Source organism: Myotis lucifugus, unplaced genomic scaffold, assembly GCF_000147115.1.
Source record: "Myotis lucifugus unplaced genomic scaffold, Myoluc2.0 scaffold_14, whole genome shotgun sequence".
In the NCBI taxonomy this organism is placed as follows: Eukaryota; Metazoa; Chordata; class Mammalia; order Chiroptera; family Vespertilionidae; genus Myotis; species Myotis lucifugus.
In genome coordinates, this window is record NW_005871062.1 from 14,469,305 (window position 1) to 14,495,136 (window position 25,832).

General features: G+C 40.2%; 2 protein-coding genes across 5 annotated transcripts in view; one reads left to right on the plus strand and one right to left on the minus strand.

Annotated features, from left to right (window-relative positions):
- The first annotated feature begins 3,303 nt into the window (after nucleotides 1-3,303).
- Nucleotides 3,304-19,605, plus strand: KCNMB3 (potassium calcium-activated channel subfamily M regulatory beta subunit 3). Its single transcript, XM_006084901.3, has 4 exons — nucleotides 3,304-3,515; nucleotides 7,078-7,269; nucleotides 11,110-11,308; nucleotides 19,289-19,605. The coding sequence occupies exons 1-4, from the start codon at nucleotides 3,373-3,375 to the stop codon at nucleotides 19,523-19,525; spliced, it is 771 nt and encodes a 256-aa protein (XP_006084963.2). The 5' UTR covers nucleotides 3,304-3,372; the 3' UTR covers nucleotides 19,526-19,605.
- Nucleotides 19,259-25,832, minus strand: part of PIK3CA (phosphatidylinositol-4,5-bisphosphate 3-kinase catalytic subunit alpha) — a 77,872-nt gene continuing 71,298 nt past the window's right edge. For 2 of the 4 annotated variants that reach the window (XM_023750659.1, XM_014452340.2), the window contains exon 20: nucleotides 19,259-25,328. In XM_023750659.1, coding sequence (XP_023606427.1) covers nucleotides 25,058-25,328 — 271 coding nt within the window. In that variant the 3' untranslated portion in view covers nucleotides 19,259-25,057. The remainder of the gene's footprint in view (nucleotides 25,329-25,832) is intronic. The other 2 variants (XM_023750658.1, XM_023750660.1) reach the window with 2 other exon arrangements.

Consider the following 25,832-nt stretch of genomic DNA (forward strand, 5'->3'; position numbering starts at 1 on the left):
TGTTGTAAATGACTTGTGCATCTCTGTACTTGGAAAGAGAAATATAGCTCTCATGAACATGGAGAATTTTAGCAACAAAGGAATTTTAGCTATTCTTAGCTGTAATAGGAGCATGTAATTGAGAGAATGAGGAAAAAAAAGTAATTTCTCTAGCATGATTAGAGGGAGAAATGGTTCTTTTTTCTCTCGAGTAAAGCATCTGTAAAAAAAAAATGTTCTGGACCCTGGAGTTGGGAATTCATGATGCCAGCATCTTGCAATAATATCCTCTTTCATCTATAAATCTCACAGCAGTTTATGGGCACTAATTAAGTTTCACCATACTCATCCAACTCACACTGAGTTTTATTTACTCCCTTTTTACTGAGGAAAACTAGGGCAGAGAATCTTTACAGAATTACTTGAAGTTACAAAGCTGGGATTTGAACCCAGCACCCAAAGACTCTAGCCCAGAGAGGGAGGAGACCCACATGGTGGCTGGCAGTTGACTTCTGGCTGATGTTCTGTGGAGCAAGAAGTGTTCTCTAGCAACTCTGAGAGGAAGGAATAAGCTAGGAGTTCAGGGAGGGTCTAGGGCCATGGTCGGCAAACTGCGGCTCGCGAGCCACATGCGGCTCTGTGGCCCCTTGAGTGTGGCTCTTCCACAAAACACCATGTGCGGGCGCGCATGTAGAGTGCGATTGAAACTTCGTGGCCCTTGCACAGAAGTCGGTATTTTGTGGAAGAGCCACACTCAAGGGGCCAAAGAGCCGCATGTGGCTCGCGAGCCGCAGTTTGCCGACCACTGGCTAGGGGACCAAGAGCGGGGACCAGAGATCCTGACGTACAGTGACGGTACAAGTACCTGGTGTCTCTTACCACCACATGACTGTCTTAGCTTGCCATGCTCCTGAATGGACACATGGGATTGCAATTTATACCAAGCACTCCAGGTTCTTCTTGAGAGGTAGGCTTGAGAGGAGTCTATGTGTGAATGGGACATTGCTGTAGGGGCTCAAAGGGAGTGGTCTGGTATTGGTGGACAGAGAGGCTGGGCAGTTACCAAGTGAAGGAGCACCAGGGAAAAAAAACCAAAGGGCAACAGGTTCTATTATTTTTCTCACTTGCCATCTGGACACTCGTTAAAAAGAAGGAGAAAACAAAGCACAGGCTAGGTCTGAGATCAGTTTCAGATGGCCCATTGGAACGGCTACACCTGAGACATACCCAGGAACAGACTTGTCCGGGACCCAAAATAAATCTATCGGGGCCTATCAGAACTTTTGAATTGAGACTAAAAGTAATTTAAAGTAACTCACTTTCTCTCTCCATACTTTCTTTCTTTCTTTTTTTTAAAGGAAACGTGTGTTTTTAAAAAAATATTTTATTGATTTTTTACAGAGAGGAAGAGAGAGGGATAGAGAGTTAGAAACATCGATCAGCTGCCTCCCACACACCTCCTACTGGGGATGTGCCCGCAACCAAGGTACATGCCCTTGACTGGAATTGAACCCGGGACCCCTCAGTCCACAGGCTGATGCTCTATCCACTGAGCCAAACCGGTTAGGGCCTCTCTCCATACTTTCTTAAGGTGAATTTTTAAAGATGGTGCATGAGTATTTTTACATAAATGGAATTAGAATTAAAAGAGGGGAATGAGCCCTGATCAGTCTGCACTCGGAAGGGTCGCAGGTTTGATTCCTGGTCAAGGGCACATACCTTAGCTGTGGGTTTGCTCCCCACCCTCAGTCAGGGTGTGTGCAGGAGGCAACCAGTTGGTGTCTCTCTCTCACATCGATGTTTCTCTCTTTCTCTCTCCCCTTCCCTCCCTTCCACTCTCTCTGAAAAAGCAATGGCAAAAATATCCTTAGGTGAGGATTAACAAAACAAAACAAAACAAAACAAAACAAACAAACAAAAAAAAGAGGGGAATGACCGGAAGCCCCAGTATAGGCAGGTGCAAATTCTGGGTGTCAAATATGGTCTCACAGGCTCAAAAATTATTATATTTCTGAGGTTAAATCAAATATATAAAAATAGCAGCAAATCATTAATTTCTTCAGACAGAGTTACATACCAAATTGCAGAGGAATTTTTTAGCACATCTAAATCTGAAAACCAGTTATTATATTCACAATGCTAAGTTACAAGCAGGAGGCAGAGGCAAAAAAAAATTCTGATTGCTATCAGTTTTTATTGCAAGATGCAGTTCTTATTCTAAAGTTCACTAAAAACAAGTAGTTTACCAAGGACCTAGTCCGTAACTCTAACAGGAAAATAATACAAACCAGAAGTATATAAATTATACCTTTTCATTAAACAATATTAAAATAACTGCAAGAAACAGTTAATATAGGATGTTTACATGGATGTTTATAGATGAGATTATACTTACATTATTGCTCCCACAAATATTTTGGAAAATGTTAAGATAATATCTTTATTAAAAAACATGCAACAAAAGCAAACAAACAAAAAACATACAGCAAAAGGAGTCCAGCTAGCATTCTATCATCCACATGTCAGTAAGCTACAATATAATAATAATTGATGTTTATAATTTGGGGGTTATTAAAAGATCCCCAAATGCCTTTTAGGTAATCAAAGAAAGATACAATGATATTTGATAGTTTTTAACCTTTGAAATAGTTTTTTTAAAATATATTTTTATTGATTTCAGACAGGAAAGGAGAGGGAGAGAGAGATAGAAACATTAATGATGAGGGACAATCATTGATCGGCTGCCTCCTGCATGCCCCCTACTGGTGATCAAGCCTGCAACCCGAGCAAGTGCCCTTGACCGGAATCAAATCCAGGACCCTTCAGTCCGCAGGCTGATGCTCTATCCACCGAGCCAAACCGGCTAGGGCATGAAATAGTTTTAATGGTGAGTCACTCTATGGTCCTTTGGGTCTTCACGTATGGTACAGAAGCATCCTCTTAATCAGAACATGCATGGACCAGAAAAGCCCATTCTCTGATATTGCACGCTAACTAACAGACACTTTGCGAAAGAGGAAGCGTGGCCAGGGCAAAACATTTCCTCTTTTTATAAACCTTGAACTGAGTTTGTCCCTCACCAATTACATAGGGTCCCTCGGGTCTCAGAACTTTCCGCCAGCGGTTAGGTCTCTATGGCGATGCACCTGGCCGCGAAGACAAGGAGGAGGCAGGCCGGGGAGATGGAGAGACGCGGTGGGGAAGGTCTGGCTGCAGAAAACCACGCAGGGTCTTCCTGAGCTTCTGGAACTGACTGCCCAGCCTGGTCCGAGCCCCGGGCAGGCCTGCCCTCACGGCCCACCTGTCCACCAGGTGGCAGCTTTGGAGGCGGGGTGCTTTCCATGGGTGTCCAGGCGGGGACGGCGGGCTCCCTCTGGGACCCCACTTCCGCTGATGCTGAAGCATCGCCCTCTTGCGCCTTCAGAGGCCATGACTCAGGTGAAGGGAGCCCATGCTGCCCAGCCCTGTGGCCTCATGCAGCCCTTCAGCATCCCGGTTCAAATCACACTCCAGGGCGGCCGGCGGCGCCAGGGGAGGTAAGTCACCACCAGGACCCCCCACACTGTAAGGGGGACCCCGCCGCACAAGTGGCTAGTCTGGTTACGTCCTCCGAGGGTGCCCACTTGTTGTGCTTCCCAGGGGACCCCGGAGGCGTCCCCAGCAGCGCTGACTAGTGTGGGCTGCATCCTTTCTCCTTGGCTTCCTCCTCCAGGTTGCAAGTTCTTGGAGGCCAGTGCCCTTTCAGACTCATCTCTGGCTCCCCAGCTCTAGATCATGGCCCAGCACAGAGGTGGTGCTGGGTGGAGTGAGAAATGAGGACATTACTACCGGCATTTGGTCCCATGGTTGAAGCATGCTTCGGCCTTGGAGTCACAGGCCTGGGTTCCAATCCCAAATCCCACCAGCTCCACCCCTTAACCAGCTGGACGATTGTGATGTCTGTGGGCAAGTCACTTAATGTTTCTCTGCCTCACCCCCTGTGGATGAAATGGGAGTAGTAATAGGGGATAGTAATCGTTGCTGCATGCCTTAGCATGCTCTCTACATGATGCCATCATACTGTCTATACTTTTAGCCATTGTTATTAACCACCTTAAGGGGGGAAGTGAGATAACTTACTTCTTTAAAGATTTTAAATTGATTTATTTAGAGAGAGAGAAAGGCTGAGGGAGAGAGAGAGAGTGAAAGAAACAGCAATGTGAGAGTGAAACATTGCTTGGCTACCTTCTGCATGCCTCCGACCAGGGAATCAAGCCTGCAACCTGGATATGTCCCCTGACCAGGAACTGAACTAGCAACCTTTCAGTATGCAGGAAGACTCCCAACCCACTGAGCCACACTGGCCAGGACTTTTCTTTTTTTTTCTTAAACCCTCACCCAAGGGTATTTTTTTCCACTGATTTCTAGAGAGAGTGGAAGGGAGAGAGGAGGAGGAGAGAGAAATATCCCCGAACGTGCCCCCATCAGGGCTGGGAACCTGCAACCAAGGTATGTGCCTGGGAATCGAACCAGAGACGCTTGGGTTCATGGGCCAATGCTCTAAGCACTGAGAAAACCCGGCCAGAGCCAGGGCACTTCTTAAAGGGAGAAAGTGAGATATTTAAGGTGTCCTGAGGACCTCTTTTCTCCTCAGGGGAATGCAAAGCAGAGGGGCTGTGAGTCTTAAGCTTCACTCCCCCTGCCTGTCCCTGGGTTTGGGACAGAGGAAGTCAGAAGTGGGCACCAAAGTTTAGAGAAGAGCAATGCAGGAGAGTGAGGAATGGGAGATTCAAAGCTTCCCAGCCTACTCCTGGGAGGGGTACAGTTCACTCTAACCAAAAACCTGGGTGATTTGTTAGTGGTTGAAGTGGAGTTGGGAGCTGAGGAAGTGGAAACAGTAAACACCACCACGGTCATCACATTACCCACATCCGTCACCCTCTAATTACACTCAAGGGTATTTGAGAGAGAGAATGCAAGAGAGTGAGATATCGGGGTTTGACGGATGTGGGAGGTTGGGGGAGGAAGGAAGACAGACCAAAGAGGAAAGAGATAGAGGCAAAAACACTTGTCTCTTAGAAATGAACTAGTGCTTTTGTGAAAAGACAATTAAAGTGAATCACTGTATGGCAGACAATCAAACGGCAAACTTGCAATGGAACAAGTACTTAACATAATTAACCAGATAGAAGAGCAGTTGTGTCCTCCCGGAAGCAATACAGTATCCTATATTCACTTCTGAAATGCACAATTGGATTATTGCTCTCTCCTCTTACCAAACTCGATGAACCACGTTGACTTAAAACCTCATTTCCTGTTTCAAAAGAAGTTATTAAATAATTACAAAAATAGAAGGGTAATAACAATTACCCAAATCTCTTCTGCAACATAAACAAATTACAGGGAAATATTACTTTAACATAACACAATGCTTAGAAATTCCATACACATGTGCAACTAGTGTCAGATGAATTATCAAGCTTTGATGAGCCACAGCTTCTTTCTAAGGAACACGTTTTGCGCACGTTATAATGTTGGAGGGAGAGGCTGCTGGCATCTGCAGGGATCACAGCCAGATGAGCATGTTCAAGGGCTTTGAAACTGAGTTTGCTTCAGGCTAAGCCAGAAGGCACCTGTAGTATCAGGAGTGTGAGAGTCAGTTCTGTCTGCGGGGGAGACAGCAGAAAGGGGGTGGGTACTGCCTTGACTGAATAAAACATCTGGTAACACACTGGTTACAAGTGGATATGTATTGCTGGCAAAAAAGGAGTAAAAGTTCTGTTTACTCATCTCTGGCTAGAGAGCAAAATTAGATCATTCTTAAGTGCTTTGAGGTCCTTGGATGAAAGGTGCTTATAAATACCACAACAGTAATTACAGGGCTGTTTATGATCTCAGAAAACTTATTCAACAATAAGGAAATGATTGAGGAAATTATGGGGTCCTGGCTGGTGTTGCTAAGTGGTTAGAGCGTTGGCCCGAGAACCAAAGGGTTGCCGGTTCGATTCCAGGTCAAGGGCATATGCCTGGTTGTGGGTTCACTCCCTGGCCATGGTCAGGGCACGAGTTGATGTGTCTCTCTCATGTCAATCTTTCTCTCTCCCCCTCTCTTCCTTTCACTCTATCTAAAAATCAATGGAAAAAAAATATCCTTGGGTGAGGATTAACAAAAACAACAAAATTATGGCATATCCTATTGTTGGAATATTATTATGTAGCCAATAGAAGAGTTACAAAACATTGCTGCTGCCATATTATTATGTTAAGTGAAAAAAAAAAAGATTAAAAATTTTTTTCCCCAGTGTTTAAAATAATATAGAGGAAGGGAATGGCCCACTAAGTGAACAGTAGAATTGTGGGTGATTTTTATTTTCTATTTTTTCAAATTTTATAAAATGAACATTACTTTCATAAATTCTTTGACATTTGTTGAGGCTTTCTTTATGGCTCAGTTGGTGGTTATGTCTCGTAACTGTTCCATATATGTTTGAGAAGAATATATATTCCATGGAGCCTGAATCTCTACCATTATAGCTGCGTTTGTTTAGCTTAATATTTTCTTAAGCCTCTTAAAATGGAATTACCTCTGGGACTCAACTGCCTTGTGAGAGGGAACAGCTAATCAGGGAAACTGATCACAGGAAGTGGTGGGACTAAGGCAAATGGGAGAACACGCTCCTGTCCACAGGGGCAGCCTCTGCTCGGCGTGGCTGGCTGTTCATAGGCAGGAATGTGGACCTTGTGATGCAAAAAATATTTTCAGGGGGAATGTGCAATAATCCTGAAAGATAAGCAAGTTCATAACATTTATTTACATAAAACAAAAGCTACTTTTACAGGTAATTCTGTTCTAGCCATTGATTAAACAGGTCTCCAAAGACTTCTACCAGGTAGCATTCCTTAGTTTTGTTTGTTACATTCAAGAAAAAATTTATAACACACCATCTTAGCATGTTTCGATAGACTTTTCACCAAGTTCTGAACATGGGATCTCATTGTATTGCGTGGGACCTGCTCACAACCCTTAGGGAGGAGCAGATGGGATCATCCCTCCACCCCCCAAGGGTTGGGAAATGTTCCAACTTCTTTAGAACTGTCTCTTCCCCACTTCCTCCAAAGGACAGCCATTTCTACCTCAGGGAGGAAGAGAAATACAGACCACAATGGTGGAGACCCGCCAGATGAGCACAAGAAGCTGCCGTCCAGTGCTGGGGAGGACCGAGCCATGCTGCTAGGGTTCACAATGATGGGCTTCTCAGTTCTAATGTTCTTCTTGTTTGGAATAACCATCCTAAAGCCTTTCATGCTCAGGTAAGAAACGGAGAAAGATAGACTCAGAATTTCCAGTTCAGATCAGATACAGGCGCAGTGGTGGAGAGGTGGGGGCTGGCTTTGGTTCCTGCAGCCCTTCTGACCGTGGTCTAGGACAGGGATGACAGACTCACTTGCTCCTCTCTCCGTGCTGGGAAGCAGCTGGGTGTGGAGCAAGAGGTGGTAAGAAAGTGAAAGACATTTCTTGTCTGCTCCCCAACTCCAATCTCAAAAATACGTCCGACAACGAATCCACAAATTAGATAGTCATGTAGGTAATAAATCCTTCCCTTAATGTGCAGATATCCTAGGGAAGGCTTAATTTAAGCCTTCTACATGAGCACAATAGAAGTTTTTGAGTCTGAGTTTTTTGAGTTGGATAATGTCTACCTGGCACATAGTAGTTGCTCAGTAAATATGAGTTCCCTTTCTTTTCTTTTAATTAGTTTCCTTATTAGATACATGTAATAATAGTTACCATTATTAAATATATAATACTATAGGCCTGGTGCATGAAATTCTTGCACCAGGTTGGGTCCCTAGGCCTGGCCGGTGATCTGGGCTGGGCCGATTGGGGCCTTCCAGCTGCTGGCCAGGGTCTTCCTTCATTCTTCGCTGCTCCCTGGTGGTCAGCACACATCAGAGTGAGTGATTGAACTTCTGGTTGAACTCCCAAGGGGATAATTTGCATATTAGGCTTTTATATATAGATATGACAAATGTACTGTTTTATTCTATTTAAAGCTAGAGCAAACCCATGATGGAAGGAAGCATTATTTTAATTTTATAAATGAAAAAGCTGAGGCTCAGAAAAGCCAAGTAACTTGTCCAAGGCCACAAAACCAGGAAAGAATCTGCTTGTCATTCTGACATAAAGACTTCTGACCTCCTAAGACTTAAGCTTGCTGCAATGAGGGGATGGGGGTGGGGGTGGGGGTGGGCGTTTTGATTAGGGCAGGACAGGAGCTGTTTAAATTTGGAGAATGGCTCACATAACATGAAGTGCTTTGGGGGAGGGCCGCCCTGGGAATGCAAGCGCCATGGGGAATGAAAAGGCAGGTCTGGAAGTTCAGTGAAAAGGGGTCACAGAAAAGGAATTTTTAAGATTCATCTCCCACCATTCCAGTATTAACATTATTCAGACAATAATGTGGAGGTGACCATCCACCAGAGTGCACAGTCCACTCTTAGAAGGCTCCCAGGGGGATTTTCTACCTGAAGCCAGAGACTCTGTTCTGCTCTTGGTCAACCTACTTGTTTTAACTCAACGGACACCAGGCATCCTATATCTGGTTGTGTTGCTTTTGCTGCTAAGAAGCTCAAAGTCAAATTTGTCTATTTCCCATAATTATAAGGGATCTTAGGATCTGCGGGTCACATGTTTGCAGCTCACTCTTGACTTCATTCTAGCTTTCTACTTTCCTTTTCCTGTTACTCCACTTTATATCTACCTATGTATCTAATTTCTACCTAATCTGCATTACATATGTAAACTATGTAATATCTATGTAAATGGAATAAATATGTGTGTGCACGTGTGTGTGTGTTTGTGTGCATTGCAGGTCAGAATATTTTTTAAAAATGTGATATATATGGGAGATGGTTTGAGGATACCACCTGCAAATTGGCACCAAGCTGTTGCTCATATTTAAAATTTACTTTTCTAAGCATTTCTGGAAATTGTTAAGAGGAATTTAGGGAGTGCTTATCTCTCCCTTGCCTTGAAATCTTGCGCCACCAGAGATAAGTTTCACAGCCTAATGGGTGATAGTTACACCTATGCCCACTCCCTTATACTCACATTCCTCAAATGATGGATTGTGCTTATTTGTAGACAAATAGACACACAATGCTGTTGAAAGAACAGGCTAATTTTTTTTTAGTCCTAAATACACTCCTGGTTCCACCTGGGCTCATGCATAGGAAAGAATATCCTGCTTTCTATATTGGAGCTTCCTGAAATCTTCGAGGAAGGTTCAAATCATACTTCATCTGTCACATAGTGAGCATTTAGAGCTTAAGTTCTAACTAACACAGATAAGCATATAACTATAAACAGTTAAAGATGCCTCATCTAAATAAGTATAGAAATTAATTCTGTGTAAAAGCAGGCCAATGCTAAACCTGCAAGAGAACCTTCTCATTTTTGTATTTTCACTTGCCCAATATTTTACTGTTGTAGGCCACATTCAGTAATTTTTAAAAAATTCCCTGGGCCTTAAGATCATGTTAAATTGCATCATGTGTCTCAGGTTTGTTATATTAATAAAGCGAAATGATGACTGATGGTCAAAGATCGTAATGGGAGTGCACGGGTACAGCTAGCTAAACAATGCCTTTCAAATAGTCTGACTTAGGGTTTGCTACTCTAACTCCTTGTCATTAAGGCACCAGGAAATAAACACAGGGACCCACCTGGAGGTGAGTGTGAGGATGCATGAGGAGCTGCTCCTATACATTCAAAACATATCCTCTTACCCTCACTTGTTCTCTACTTAGTTCATACATATATGTCCATTCTCTTCAACCTCACCTCAGTCTTCACAGGGATTTTATCTGCCACTTCTCATTGCACCTATGACATTCTGTGTTTGTCACACATACCCAAATTCTCAAGGAATGTTTTCCAAATAAAATTTAATTCAGCACAACACTTACCGAGCCTTCACTATGTGGGAGGCATTGTGCTTTAGGCTTTGAGGAACATAAAGATGAATAGTATGTAGGTCCTGACCTCAAGGAATTACTGACAGCAAAAACACAGTGAGTTTCCAATGAGAGATTGCTTGCATGATTTCCATCGCCTCTTTGGATGTAGAGCAGGTAAATGGAATTGTGCTTTGTTTCCAGAACTTTTGGAGGCTGTGTTGACTAAGAGCCCTATGGTTGGACTTCTTCCAAAGGGTGCATTTTAGGATGATGAGGCATTATGATATGATTTCTTTGAATATATTTTTATTGACTTCAGGGAGGAAGGGAGAGGGAGAGAGATATAGAAACATCAGTGATTAGAATAATTGATTAGCTGCCTCCTGCATGCCCACACTGGGGATTGAGCCCGCAACCCGGACATATGCCCTGACCGGGAATCGAACCGTGACCTCCTGGTTCATAGGTCAACGCCCAACCACTGACTGAGCCACACCAGTTGGGCAGACAATACAATTTCTGAATGTGGATCTTGTCGGTTACAGTACTTAGGGTAATATTGATCAAAGTATGGTTCTCCAAATACATGTATCTTAAAACTGTTAAATAGATTCCTGGGCTTCAACTCAGATAAACTGAACCTGAATCTCTGGGACTGAAGCATAGAATCCACATTTTAAATATATATATATACTTTTATTTCAGAGAGGAAGGGAGAGGGAGAGATAGAAACATCAATGGTGAGAGAGAATCATTGATTGGCTGCCTCCTGCACACCCCACACTGGGGACTGAACTCTCAACCCAGACACGTGCCCTGACAGGGAATCGAACCATGATGTCCTGGTTCATAGGTTGATTGATGCTCAACCATTGAGCCATGCCAGCCAGGCTGGAATCCACATTTTAACAAGCTCTTCATTCTAACAAATTCACTCAGGTGATTCTGAAGTTTGAAAACCATTGATGTAAGGGTTGGTGTAGTGAGAAATATGCCAGGAGGGTCCTAATTGAGAAGGGACTTGGAAATTTGCTGCTATTTATTCCCTGTCTCTGTGTCCTCATTGTGTGCCTTCTATGATGGTCCTACATTACCCGAAATAGACAAATGCCTCAGGTTAGCACATTAGAAATATAAAACTAAGTTTTCTAGAGGGTGAAGATCATGATTTTATTTTTTTCCAAATTGGAGCACTCAGAGAGAAGAAGCGAACTGCACTGTTATCCACACACGTATCACGGACGATGGGATGGACTGCGCTTTCGCCTGTGGTGAGGACTGCCAAGGTCAGGGCAAGTACCCCTGTCTTCAGGTGTTGGTGAACCTCACCCATTCGGGCCAGAAAGCTCTCCTACATTATAATGAAGAGGCTGTCCAGATAAATTCCAAGGTGATGTTCTAATGAAAAAGTTCTAAATACAGCAATCCTTCCATGCCAGACTATCACCAGCACGGTGCAGTACCCTGGTCAACCTCTAGGAATACATCTGTTTCCTTCCAGTGAATGTTTTGTAGTGGTCAAATCAGGATAAATGAAGCAAAAAGCATTCTTGGAGGGAAAATGGGGTAAATAGAAAGGGGAGAGATTTCAATTTCATAAATTGGTGTCTAGAATTTATAGGCTGAGCCAATGACCAGAGTCATTTCTGGGCAGTCTTACTTTTGGAGGTCCCACTCCCTATCATATCACAGTCCACCTTAAATCAAGCAAGTAATTTTTCTTTGAAGAAAATATGTTTTTATTCATTTAAGACTGAGGAAGGAAGAAGGAGAGAGAGATAGAAACATCAATGATGAGAGAGAATCATTGATTGGCTGCCTCCTGCACACCCCCCACTGGGGATCGAGCCTGCAACCCAGGCATATGCCCTGACTGGGAATCGAACCGTGACCTCCTGGTTCATGGGTCAACACTCAATCCCTGAGCTATGCTGGCTAGGTGCAAGTAATTTTTCTTATCAGAGAAATTTAAAGGATTATTATAATTTTGATTTTATTTATTTTTATTAATCCTCACCTGGAGATATTTTTTTTTTCCATTGGTTTTTAGAGAGTGTAAGGGAGGGGTGAAGAGAAACAGAGAGGGAGAAAAACATTGATGAGAGACACATGGATTGGTTACCTCCAGCACATGTCTTGATTAGGGCTGAGGATCAAAATTACAACCCAGGCATGTGCCCTTGATTGGAAATCAAACCTTTTACCCTTTGGTGCATAGGCTGATGTTCTAACCATTGAGAAGTACTGGTCAGGGCAATTTTGATTTAATAAGTTGTTCAATTGGTTCAGATGATTTAAAGTGTACCTTTACACCTAACAAAGTTGAGTTAGATTAGTTGACACCTTACATTTCGTTGTCTTCACTTAATCACTAATTTTAATCTGATGGTTTGTTTTCTATTTCGGATGTAATAATTTTTAAGGTCTCAAACATTTTTAAAGGCCATTGGCAGAGTGCCCGGAGTGCCAAGTGGGTGTGGTAATAAACCCCAAGCTTTTATTTTTTTAAATCAGCTGATAGAGAGGTCCCTTATCCACTGGCTCTGCCTCCCAGGAAACAGAGCCCAGGTAGGGCCTGCTGTGTGGGCTCAGGACAAAAGCCTCAATACGCTAATCCGTTAGGGAGAGATTTTACTACAGGACATCAAGACAAAGACAATAGAGGGATCAGTAGGTGTTGAAAGCACATAGAGCTCAATAAATATTTGTTGAATTGGCAAATGGATTGACTTACTGTCCAGGAAGAGGCTGAGGACCTGCATGTCAGGAGCGTGGTCCTTATGAAGTTGGCCATGGTCTCTTCTGCAGTGTCTTTCTTTTTTTAAATTAAATATTTATTGTTCAGATTATTACAGTTGTTCCTCTTTTTCCCCCCATAGCTCCCCTCCACCCAGTTCCCACCCCACCCTCTGCCCTTACCCCCCCCCACTGTCCTCATCCATAGGTGTACGATTTTTGTCCAGTCTCTTCCCGCACCCCCACACCCCTTTCCCCCCAAGAATAGTCAGTCCATTCCCTTTCTATGTCCCTGATTCTATTATATTCACCAATTTATTCTGTTAATCAGATTATTTATTCACTTGATTTTTAGATTCACTTGTTGATAGATATGTATTTGTTGTTCATAATTTGTATCTTTACCTTTTTCTTCTTCTTCCTCTTCTTAAAGGATAACTTTCAGCATTTCATATAATACTGGTTTGGTGGTGATGAACTCCTTTAGCTTTTTCTTATCAGTGAAGCTCTTTATCTGACCTTCAATTCTGAATGATAGCTTTGCTGGGTAAAGTAATCTTGGTTGTAGGTTCTTGCTATTCATCACTTTGAATATTTCTTGCCACTCCCTTCTGGCCTGCATAGTTTCTGTTGAGAAATCAGCTGACAGACGTATGGGTACTCCCTTGTAGGTAACTAACTGTTTTTCTCTTGCTGCTTTTAAGATTCTCTCTTTGTCTTTTGCTCTTGGCATTTTAATTATGATGTGTCTTTTTTTTTTTTTTAAATATATTTTATTGATTTTTTACAGAGAGGAAGGGAGAGGGATAGAGAGTTAGAAACATCGATGAGAGAGAAACATCGATCAGCCGCCTCCTGCACATCTCCTACTGGGGATGTGCCCGCAACCCAGGTACATGCCCTTGACCGGAATCGTATGCTTGAAGTTGTCCCAGAGGCTCCTTACACTATCTTCATATTTTTGGATTCTTTTTTCTTTTTGCTTTTCTGGTTTGGTCCTCTTTGGATTATTTTTGTTTGGGGTTCTCTGCACTTCCTGGACTTGTAAGTCTATTTCTTTCACCAGGTAGGGGAAGTTTTCTGTCATTATTTCAAATAGGTTTTCAATATCTTGCTCTCTCTCACTAAATTTATCGTCGGTTTCTAGAAAATTCTTGAAAAACCTTATAAGTGTGGTTTTGAACTCTATATCCTGTAGTTCGCTGTCCTCCATTTCTGTCATTTGTGACCTGTTTCTTTGTCTCCACATTTTTTATGCTTCCCTGTGTTGATAGAGTGGCTTTGTGTGCTAGGTGTCCTATAGGGCCCAGTGGCTCAGCCTCCCCAATTACCTGAGGTGGACACTCTTGGTGCACCCCTTTGTGGGCTTTGGGTACAGTCTTGTTGTAGTTAAGCCTTGATTGTTGTAGGTATCACTGGGAGGAATTGACCTCCAGGCCAATTGGCTGTGAGAATCAGCTGTGTCTACAGTGGGAGAACTTCTGTGCTGGAGACACCCTTCTGGGGCAAGACTTGCTTCAGTGGGGCTTTGGTGCTCACTGAATCTTCCCCCTGAGTGTGTCCCTTATGGATCTGAGGAGTTGTAATCTGGATGGTCTCACTCTGACCACTGGGTACACTGGCTCTTGGATCTCTAAGGAGGTGCTAATTTAGCCTCTGCCTGAGGCTACCCAGCAGGAGCTATGGAGAGATCTGCAGATTCCTCTTCTTTGTTTGGGGTTTGGAGGTACCTAGATGAGGCCCAGCTGTGAAGCAATGCAAGCTGCTGTGGGGCCTTGGGCCTTCTTTTGGAAATTCTGGGTTTTTCTGACCCAGCTGCAGTTTGTTAGGTATTTTCAGATTGCAAAGGGCCAGGCCTTTCATATGCAAAAGCCTCTGCACACAGCTTGGGTGGGGTGGGGTCTCAGGGAATCAACAGGGCGGAGCAAACAGCTATGGCTGCTCCTCAGTCCTGCCCTAGAGGCTCTGGGTCTCAGTGTTCTGGTAATCGCTGCCAGCACCTCTGAGAGAAAGCCGCCCTCGAGTTCTGCCCGATGCCAGACAGTCCAGTTTCTCCCCGTATGCGTCTGGATCCCCAGAGACTCGCCTGGAACTGGAGTTCAGAGCAGTCGGGAGCTTGAGTCTCTCTTCCGATTGAAAGAGACAACTGTGTCCTCAGTTGCCAGCCCTTTCCACGTGTGCCTCTGTACCTCTGCACTTTACTTCCGCACCGCCTCTGAGTCTCAGTGTGCTTTTCTCTTTCCTTCTATTTGTAGAATTTCCACTCAGCCAGCTTTCCTGTGGTTCTGGATGATGTCCGTGTTGTCCTTTAGTTGTATTTTTGAAGTGGTTGTGTGAGGCAGCAATTTCCGGTGTTTACCTATGCCACCATCTTGGTTTCTCTTCTTTTCTGCAGTGTCTTGACTCTAAGAATACTTCCCCACGGCCCTGCTTAATGCCTGGAAATGGCCATTTCATTCGGTGCCCGTCTGCCAACCCTTCCCCCTGAGCTATGTAGTAGGTTTCATCACCTTGAGATGGAAACTCCCTAATAGCTTCATTTTGAAGCTATTTCAGCATTAATACTGTTAAGTGCTTGATATTGGTAAGAGTGTCCTCATCTTTCTTCCTCCTCCACATTCCTAGTGCTTTTACACACCTAAGTGCCACCGAGACAGGAATGACTTGCTCAACAGGGCTCTGGACATAAAGGAATTCTTCGATCACATAAACGGGACTCCCTTTTCATGTTTCTACAGTCCGGACAGCCAATCTGAAGATGTCATTCTCATAAAAAAGTACGACCAAATGGTTATTTTCCACTGTTTACTTTGGCCTTCACTGACTCTGCTGGGTGGCGCCCTGATTGTTGGTATGGTGCGGTTAACACAGTACCTGTCCCTCCTATGTGAGAAGTACAGAACTGCATTCAGAGATGAGGCAGGTGGCAAAGTACCTTATATAGAACAGCATCGAAGGAACCGAGCAATCTTAGGATGGTGGCCAAACTGAAGTCCTGGCCTTCAGATACCTGCAGTTTCTGCACGTGAAGACTTGATTATGCCTGCTTACGAATTAACCATGAAGTGGCAGTAAAGTATGATATGGGAAAGAAAAACTTTTTAAAAATATATATTTTTATTGATTTCAGAGAAAAAGAGGGAGGGAGATAGAAACATCAATGGTGAGAATCACTGATCGGCTGCCTCCTGCACACCCCCTACTGGGGATTGAGCCCCTACCTGGGGCATGTGCCCTGACCCAGAATCAAACTGTGACCTCCTGGTTCATAGGTCGACGCTCAACCACTGAGCCATGCCAGCCAGGCAAGAAAAACTTTGAAGAATCTCACATGTATTCTATTTATTCTGTAAATACACACAAATTCACCATCTTCTCTACTCCAAATCTCTGCACGTGAGCCAAGGAATCACTTTTTGTTCCCACATGGCAAAATGAGCTCAAGGTAGCTGTCCTTAATTTCAGCTCTACCTAGAACTTGTCAATGTGGAAATAATGAGGCTATTTAATCTATTGTGCACTGGACAACTAGCCTTGTTCTATGCCATACAATTCACATTAAAACATTTCTCAAAAAAATTCTTGGTGAAGAACAGTTCATTCACTATAGGAAGATAGTACTCTGGTGATCCCCAAAAGTGTGGCCCTACCATTTCAGTTCACCATTCGTGATAAAGGAGGGAAGCCACTGCCTGGAAAATTCAGTAAGTTTAGAGTTATTTATACTTAACCTTACCATGTACCATGTAACTTTTCTTTCAGGTACAGTTTTTAGTTAATTATGCTTTCCTTAAGCTCACTTTATTCTTTGTGTACATTCTGGTGAGAGGGAAAGATATGGCTAGAAATTTGTCGTGAAGTAGGGATAAGTTGTACTGGATGGAATTTAGCATTCATCTCAGATAACCCCCGTCACAGAAAAGTCCCACGTGGATACTCAACAATGGCCCTTATATTAAATGATGAGTCAACCATGGTTATTAAATAATGTCACAAAACCCTCCCAACAGGTGCTTTCCAGATCAAGCTGAATATGAGTTGAAAACAGTTTGTTCTGAAAACCAGTGTGCCTTAAAGTAGCTTTAAAATGTTACTAAAAAATCTTACTTGGTGGGCAATAGAATGCTTTTTTTATGTAGATGTAACCAAACAAGAAACTTTGACCCAAGCCAATTTAATGCCTTTTAGTAATTAATTTTGTCATAAATTACTAAACTGAATAATAAAATTGGGCAATATCGACTTGCACAGTTTTGGCATTTTCTCCTCTTTTTAGTGTGGAATAGTGGAGAGCACGTGTCTCAGTGTGTGATTTGAGTTGTAGATCATAATTACAACTTTTCAAGTATTTGTTTTTGGGCAATTCAGCTGAATTGTTAGAGCCTCTCTCTTCCCATCTTTAGAATGGGAATCATCTCTTTTATGGGACTATTGTAGGGAATACACAAGATATAGAGAATATGAAACACCTAGCTTAGTTTCTGGCACCTAGTAGAGGTGCTTAAAAATCTTAGTAGAAAACAATCTTTTGCTAAGTTTCAATGTTCAGCCAGCCTTATTCCTCTTCTGGCCACATACCCACAGGAAATAAAATCAGCACCTCCAAGGGATACCTGCACTCCCATTGTTCACAATAATCAAGATATGGAGACAGCCCATGTGCTCATCAACAGACTAAAGACATGGTGATGATAGATATATAGTGTGTTTAAGTACATACAATGGAATATTATTCAGCCTCCAGAAAGGAGATCTTGCCCCAGCCAGGTGGCTCAGTTGGTTGGAATGTCGTCTCACGCATCACAAGGTTGCAGGTTTGGTCCCCGGTTGGGCGTGTATGGGAGGCAACCTATTTGATGTTCTCTCTCTCTAAAAAAAAAAATCAATAAACATATCCTCGGGTGAGGATTAAAATAAAAAAAAAGGAGATCCTGGTATTTTCAACAACACAGATGAACCTGGCAGGCATTATATTAAGTAAAATAAGCCAGGCACAGAAAGGAAAAAAACTGCATTCCACTGCATTTATGTGGACTCTAAAAAAGTCAAATACATAGAAACAGAGTAATATGATGGTTATTAGGAGTAGGGAGGTGGGGGAAATGGGGAGATGTTGGTTAAAGGATACACATTTTCAGTTATAAGATGAACAATAAATCTAGAGATTTAGTATACACATGATGGCTATAGTTAATAGTGTATTGAGTACTGGAAATTTGTTGGGATTTCAGGCACTCTCATCTCACGGTAACTGTGAGGTGATACATTAATTAGCTTGACTGTAGTAATCATTTCACTCTGTATATCAAATCATTATATTGTAGACCTTAAATGTATACAATTCTTATTAAAAATAAAAGGAATTCAATCAGCTTCAGTACCTTTCATTGGACAGCTGGTATGGGGTGAGGGCAGGAAGCTATGGGAGAGGATCCTCCCCACCATCTCTTAGCTAAAAATATGCAAGTAAGGAAGGTCCAGAATGTGCTGTTTAAAAGGCTTTTGTATACCAAAGACTTCCCCGTAATGAAATATACATATGTATACACATTTAAATCTTTCTTCAAATTGAGTTTCTGTAGTTTTCTTAAATTAAGGGCATATCTCTATTCTATTTAAAAAATATATTTTTATTGATTTCAGAGAGAAAGGGAGAGGGAGAGAGATAAACATTAATGACGAAAATCATTGACTAGCTGCCTCCTGCATGCCCCCACACTGGGGATCAAGCCCACTACCTGGGCTCTGCCCTGACTGGGAATCAAACCGTGGACTCCTGGTTCATAGGTCGATGCTCAACCACTGAGCTACACTGGCCGGGTTCTATTCTATTTCTTAGTAAGTTTGACACCCATCTAACAATATGCAATTCTTGGGATTTTTCTCCTAACAAATTCAAAACCACTAATTTGAAACCTAGAGTTTGTGAAAGTGTTGAAACCACAAGTGTTTGAATTCCTACCATTTTCCATTTGTATAGTGGTTACTTGGTTCATCATATTATGCTTGGAGAACAAAGTCAATTTAGAACAATATTAATTCAAAGTCACTCAAATCACTTGGCAAATAAACAAAATGTAAGCAATTATTTGCTGTTAATTGTTTAGAAGTACTAAGTGTCAATGCCCATGTGCATTATGGGTCCAAAAAAAGTTCACACTTACCTTTTGCAAGGCTTATATTAAAAGCAAAACCAGTTTGCTTCTAACCTACTTTCTAGGTTCTGTTCTTCAAGTGACTTGAAAAAAGTCTGTTTACACATACAAACACTTTTATACATTCATGTATGTGTATACATATATTTCTGCTTAAAATACAAGCATATAATTCTTTATGCTTAAAGGAAGTTAATATTTAAGCAGATATTTCTCTAATATTCATCACTTTACTGGGGCAGAAAAACTGACTTTGAAGGCATAATAGTTTCAGGTTTTCATTCAATGTTTCTCAGTCATTATTGATAAGAACTCAAATTCAGCTAAAATTTGGTTATTAGCAATACTGGTTTGCTTTTAAGTATTCAAAACATGGCAAAATATACTTATCACAGTTTTTTGTTTAAAATATAAAATATATGAAACACTAAGGATTATTTGGACACAAGTCAAAGTAATTTTCTTTTTTTAATAAACAGTGTGATGTTACAGACTACGAAGTTAAAGAAAAGCAGACATTGACAGTTTCTGATGAGCACAAACATAAGTGCAGTCACAGGCCAAGCTTCTTGCTAGGAACAGCAAGACTGGGAAGAGGTCTTAAATTTAGTGACACTATTATTCTATATTCTCAGTACAATAACACATGCACCTTGCTGTGTCAAATACTTTTTGGGCCATCATTAAAAGAACATTTAAAAACATTTTTCTCCTAACGAATGTAGTATATATACCACAGGACTTCAATTCATTGAATGACAAAATAGAGTGAGATCGATTTGCTACAATAAGTGGGGCTAAAAGGGTGGTAGGAGCTATTTTTAAAATTCCCAAAGTCAACATTTGATGGGTTAGTAGTCGTTTGGTAGTGCCACATTCCCCAAGCTGTTAAAGTGTTATGTTCCAAAAGGACACATTCTTTTAGGTTTTATTCAACTTAAGTACAAGGACAAAATCATATTAAAACCATTGATTGCATTTGAAATCAGAGGAAGGCCAACTTCACTGACCACTCATAGGAACATAAATTAAATCTGGTAAGGGGCCGTTACTTATGAAATCAATAGATAATGACCACATTTGGAAATTTACACTAGAATTAAGGAGTTCAGTCTTATTAAAGATATTTTGAGAAAATATCCAAGTTGGTTTTCTGCCTCCTTCCTAACTTAGAAGTATTAACAAAAATTTTTCACTTAAAAAATGTACATGTCTCTTAGCATAACCACAAAATTATTGTAGTGACAAATTAAATATGATTTCAGATAGATTCATAGACCTGAATAGCTTACAAAGTACGTTTAAAAAGCCCCTTTCCATACTTACCAACTTGTGGAATGGAGTCTATGGTTAGTAGTGAAAATCAGTTACCCAACTATACTAAATGTAAAAGGGACTGCTTTTATTCAATAGTTTTTTTCCCCTCCCTGTTGAAACTTATATGTAATTGTGTAAAAATTAAGTCAGAAAATTTCCTGATGGCTCATAACTGTCACTATATGCTAGCCAGCATGGCTGTAATATTAACATATCTAAGCAAAAGGAATGGCGCTGCATTGATAAAAAAGAAGTGCAAAACTTTAATCAAGTGGAATACTTGAATGAAATAAGCTTATTTAAAAACTACCATCCCAACTTGGGAAACTCCTAATAAATTCTAAACTCTTCTGAATTTTAGAACCTGGATGTTTACATCTTTTATAAAAGATGCCTCTTGACTAGAACTAGCAAGCAGAGTGTATACAAATAGAAATGTGTGCACATATACACACACTAATTTCACTAATAATTAAGAAAAGAGAACACAACTAATTTTAAATATCAAATTCAAGAACCTAGTACCATGAACCTCCTAGCACTATGCCTTTGCCAAATGGCTGGAGCAATGATTAAATTTTTAACCAATATTTTTTTTCTTAATGTCTCCAATGCCATTAAAAACAAGGCATGCCAACTCTGACTATAAATCTCAAATACAGTGCTCTGCAAATTTCGGTAATATCAGAGCCTAAAGTATTGGATTGTGACTCATCTATTTTATTTCCTTATTAACCTTCTGAGGTAGAGTTACCAATCTAATTTTATCAGGACCACAGTTATCTTGAGCTAAGCCCTAGTCTTTTCAGAAAGTGAACATAACGTTTAACAGAAAAGAAAAAAGGCTTTCCAGGCCATGGCACATAAGATTCATTTACAATTTTTAATGTAATAATTAAAAAATAAAAATGGTTTGTGTCTATATTTAAAAAAAACAGCCCAGCTGTATTATTCTGTCACCAAGAATGATTATCTGAGTATCCTGTCAATGCTGAATCTTATAGTTCAGCCTTCACAATCCCATCCTTGATGAAGGGTTAATTCCCTTGTGGTATGCACAATATATTCTCACAACTTTCAGCCTTCTTTCATGCCACATCTGAGCAGGATATGAAGAATGTAATTCATTCAAACAACTCCTCCCTGTTTTGTACCCCCCTCACCCCCGATTCCCCTCTTCTCAAACACATCTGAAGTATGAAAGTTGTTTTTAAATAGTAGAAGCACCACAATCCATTAACACCATATATGGCCTTTCAATTGAAATACTACAGTGATGTCCTGGACATCAAAATTAATTTTTTAAGGTGGATTCTGAGTGTGTGGGTCCAGCCCAGGTCTGCTGTTGGTGCAGGCAATGAAACAAAAGGAACTTTATAACATTCACAAAGAGTTAACCTGCTGGCTTTAAACTAATGCTAGGAATTAAATTTCTCCAAAGAGCTGGCAAGCATAGGCAATAGCCAGAATATGAATTAAATGGATTTACAAAATCATTAAGAAACAAATTCAGGTTTATATGCTATGAAATTTCCATGGTGCCTTTAGAATAGATGGGCTGCTTATAATTTTTTAAGAATGCCAAATCACACAGCTTTTGATGGAAAAAATACAGTTGGACTGTGTTTTACCTATGTGAAAATTACCAATCCACTTAAAATAAAATCCAAGAGGGTATATACATTCTAATCAAGTCATTGATTATTTTCCTGACTAATAAGAACTACACTTTACACAAAATACTTTATCAGCAGTTGTTTTCATCAAAAAACCAATAGTCATAGTTTCACAGTTGAAAAAGTTACACATTAAAATATTTTACAATTCATTGTATATTCACCAGGTTCCATTTCCTAAAGGGCTTGTAATATAAAGCAGAGTAGAAGGGAAAACCTCAAAGTTGATTACTTTGACACTAAGTTTTACACAGGACACTAAGAACCACAAAAAGCTTAGGTTCTATCAGAAAATAGAGACCAAATTCCATTCTTGATTAAAAAATCCAATTAGAAACATCTTTTAAAAAAACACACCAAATTCCACAATATGATTAACAGATTTCAAATTAACAGCAGTGTAAAAAATTTTAAAATACACAATTTTGTATAGCTGAGAATGTAACAAAAAGTTAAAGCATGACTTTCGAACAGTGGGTTATTTCTTGCTAGAATGTGTTTAAAATTAGGTCTTACTTTCTTTAAACCTGCTCCTCCCCCCTCCAAAATAGTCATTGAAGGAAATATTGCTCAAGTGACCAAATGAAACTGTAGAGCCAATAGTTAGTTATACCACATTCAATGACGTATGGCTGGCCATAGGGAGTGATCAATTGGAATTGATCTCTGATACTAAAGTACCTGGAAGCAACTATGTTGTCATAATTTAAAACAGCCTAGTCTCCCATATAGCATTTAATTCAGTTTTTGGTTCTTTGTCTTCTGAGAACCACCTGTCCCTTTTTTCTTATTTTTAATGCTGTTTGCCTAAACTCTGCTTGGATTTGTTTAATATTTACTTTGCTTTTAGCTAGATCACTTAATCTCTATTCTTTATAAAATGTGTTTAAACCTCTCAAACAGACTTAATTTGGTTGTAATAACTCTTGAAAATAAATGTCAATGATGAAATATGGTATGTGGCATGTGTTTTAATGGTGGAGAGGTCCCAGGGAAAGTGGACTAACTGAATTAATGTGGAAAGAGCAAAAATTGTATAAATTCTGTGCAAGGAAGCTCAAAGCTTTTTTGGCACTCAGGTAAAACACGGTTGGTTCTCTGTTAAAACTTCACTTTCCACCAACAGAGTCTCAGACTTGTATCATTTCAGTGAGTTTTCCTGTAATCAATTCCTGATACAGAAAAGACTGGGATGGTAGTATGTATTATAACTGAATAGATCTAAGACACAAAATATGAATGATGAAGTTTTAATAAGTTATGAAATCTTCTGCAAAAGAATAGATTGTTTTCCTGCTTAATAGAGTTTAAATTCTTCTGAACTATTCCAAAACAGTTTAGAGAAATAAGTTCCCCTAATCTTCAAATTTATTTTTCCTGTTGGCAATATTATATACATGCCTTAGTGAAGTACCTAAATCTTCAATAATTACACCCTTTAAGGGTTCTAAAATAGCCAAATATTAAGAGTATTTGTATTAGAGTCCTTGTTCACTATTCAAGACTATAGGTAACTGATTTCATAAGTGAAGATTTTTTAGTGATGCTGTTTCACTAGAGTATACAATGTGTGCTCTTTATAAAGTTGTATTCCAATAATATGCCTAATCTAGAAAACTGTCAGTAAATTATTGCACTTTCTCTGGTGTGGCACCTGAACATTTGCTAAAACTATTTCCTAGGGAATTAATCATTCATTTCAAATACTGAGTAAAATATCAGATTCTGGAGTGATGACTAGCCTTAGCCCCTACATCTTGGGTTAATGTTTTTCAAAATGTTTAAGAATGTATCCTGTGCTCAACTGCAATTTAATGAAGTTCTCTGGAGAGTGAGCCCTGACCACTTGGAAATGGGACATAATCCTGCTTTTATTATTGAGATATTGGATAAATAGCCTACAATGGTAAAAAGTTCATGGTTTCTATTTCCCCATATTATAAAGTATTATTCATAAGCATACCTCTGTAGAGGTTTAAGCAATCAGGAAGATACTCTAAATTGTATTAATTTTGGTAACTAATTTCATACCATTGAGGCATTCTGAACTATAAAAGAGGATGGAAGATGGGGGATTCATGTAAAAAGAGAAAGAAAAAAAAGGATAAACTTTAATCTGTTTTCTTTAAGTAGTTATTCACTAGTATTGGTATAAATGGGATAGTGCCTGAGCCTTCTCCAAAGACCAAGAGAAGAGCTGACCATTGCTGATATGAACAATAAAAAATTTGGGGTGCAAAACAATGCATGACTATGGGACAGATCATGAAATAAAGAATATATATTAATGATAGTTTCTATAATATAAATAGCCTTTAATAAAAAAAATAATCTTTTTAATAACATTAATACTCACTTCTATTTTTCTGGAAAACATGCATGAAAAATGTATTCAATTCATCAATTGCAAAAGGAGGAAAAAAATCAACTTAAGGTGAATACTGTACAATTCTGAAGCAGGAACTATTCCTGCTCATTCTTTCTCTATGATTATTTTACTTTATGGGCTCCCAGAATTTCCCTGGGAAATAAGAATCAGATTCTTGCAAATACTGTCCAGAAAAAACCCAAAAGCCACCCTATAACAGGTCTCATTTGTGACTGCTTCCAAAACTTTGCAGATAAGACCCCAAATCATTAAAAGGTTTGATTAAGAAAGAAAAGTCTCTGGTGAAATCTCAAGAGTCCCTTCCACCCCAAGCATTTTTCTTCATTAAACAAGGAGTCAAAAACCCACTTCAAACTATAAGTTGAACAGCAATGAAAAAAAATAAGAAATTTCATTATTTCCCATCTTAATGTAATTTAACATCAAACTCCAGTTTATCTGGACCTAATGCAATAATAGACTTTGCGTGTCCACATTTCATAACATAGAACATTTGCAAGACAAAAAAGAGCATCATTCTTTTTCCTTCTCCATCATTTCTATATATTTTGGGTTTTTTTTGTTTGTTTTGTTTTTTAAAAAAAGATACAAACAATCTTCAAAGTTTACCTTTTTGGACTTAAGGCATAACATTAAATTGCGCATTATTCTAAAGCTTAATTTTGAAATGAACTAGTTTAGTGCTATCAAACCCTGTTTGCATTTGCATTATTTAAATTATATAGTATTTTATTTCTGTTCTTGCTGTAAATTCTAATGCTGTTCTTGGATTGTGCAATTCCTATGCAATCAGTCTTTGCCTGTTGACAGTTATTAACAGTGCAGACTAGAATCCAATATCGAGCTTTCAATTTCTTAGTGATCATTCAGTTCAAAGCATGCTGCTTAATTGTGTGGAAGATCCAATCCATTTTTGTTGTCCAGCCACCATGATGTGCATCATTCATTTGTTTCATGAAATATTCCAAAGCCTCTTGCTCAGTTTTATCTAAAGCTAGGGTCTTTCGAATGTATGCAATATCATCAAAAGATTGTAGTTCTGGCATCCCAGAGCCAAGCATCATTGAGAAAAGATTTATGAAGAGATTGGCATGCTGCCGGATAGCTAGATAAGCTTTGTAACACATCTCCTGAAACCTACAAGTAATAAGAACAAGTTGGTTAGTATGAAGCAAATGGCATTAATAGCTTCGGGTCTCTGCTCAAATGTCACCTCATTAGAGAGGCTTCCTTGGACAAACCTATAAAAAATAACATTCCTGCCCTAACCGGTTTGGCTCAGTGGATAGAGCGTCAGCCTGCGGACTCAAGGGTCCCAGATTCGATTCCGGTCAAGGGCATGTACCTTGGTTGTGGGCACATACCCAGTGGGGAGTGTGGAGGCAGCTGATCGATGTTTCTCTCATCAATGTTTCTAACTCTCTATCCCTCTCCCTTCCTCTGTAAAAAAATCAATAAAATATATTTAAAAAATAGCATTCCTCTCCTCAATCCCTTTATCCTACACTAGAACGTAAACTTCACGCACCCAAAAAGACTTTGTTTACTGCTTTATCTTCAGTACCTACAAGAAGGTCTGGCACATTAGGAGTTTAATAAGGACTTATTAAATGTATGAATCAATCCATTTAGGATTCAGTC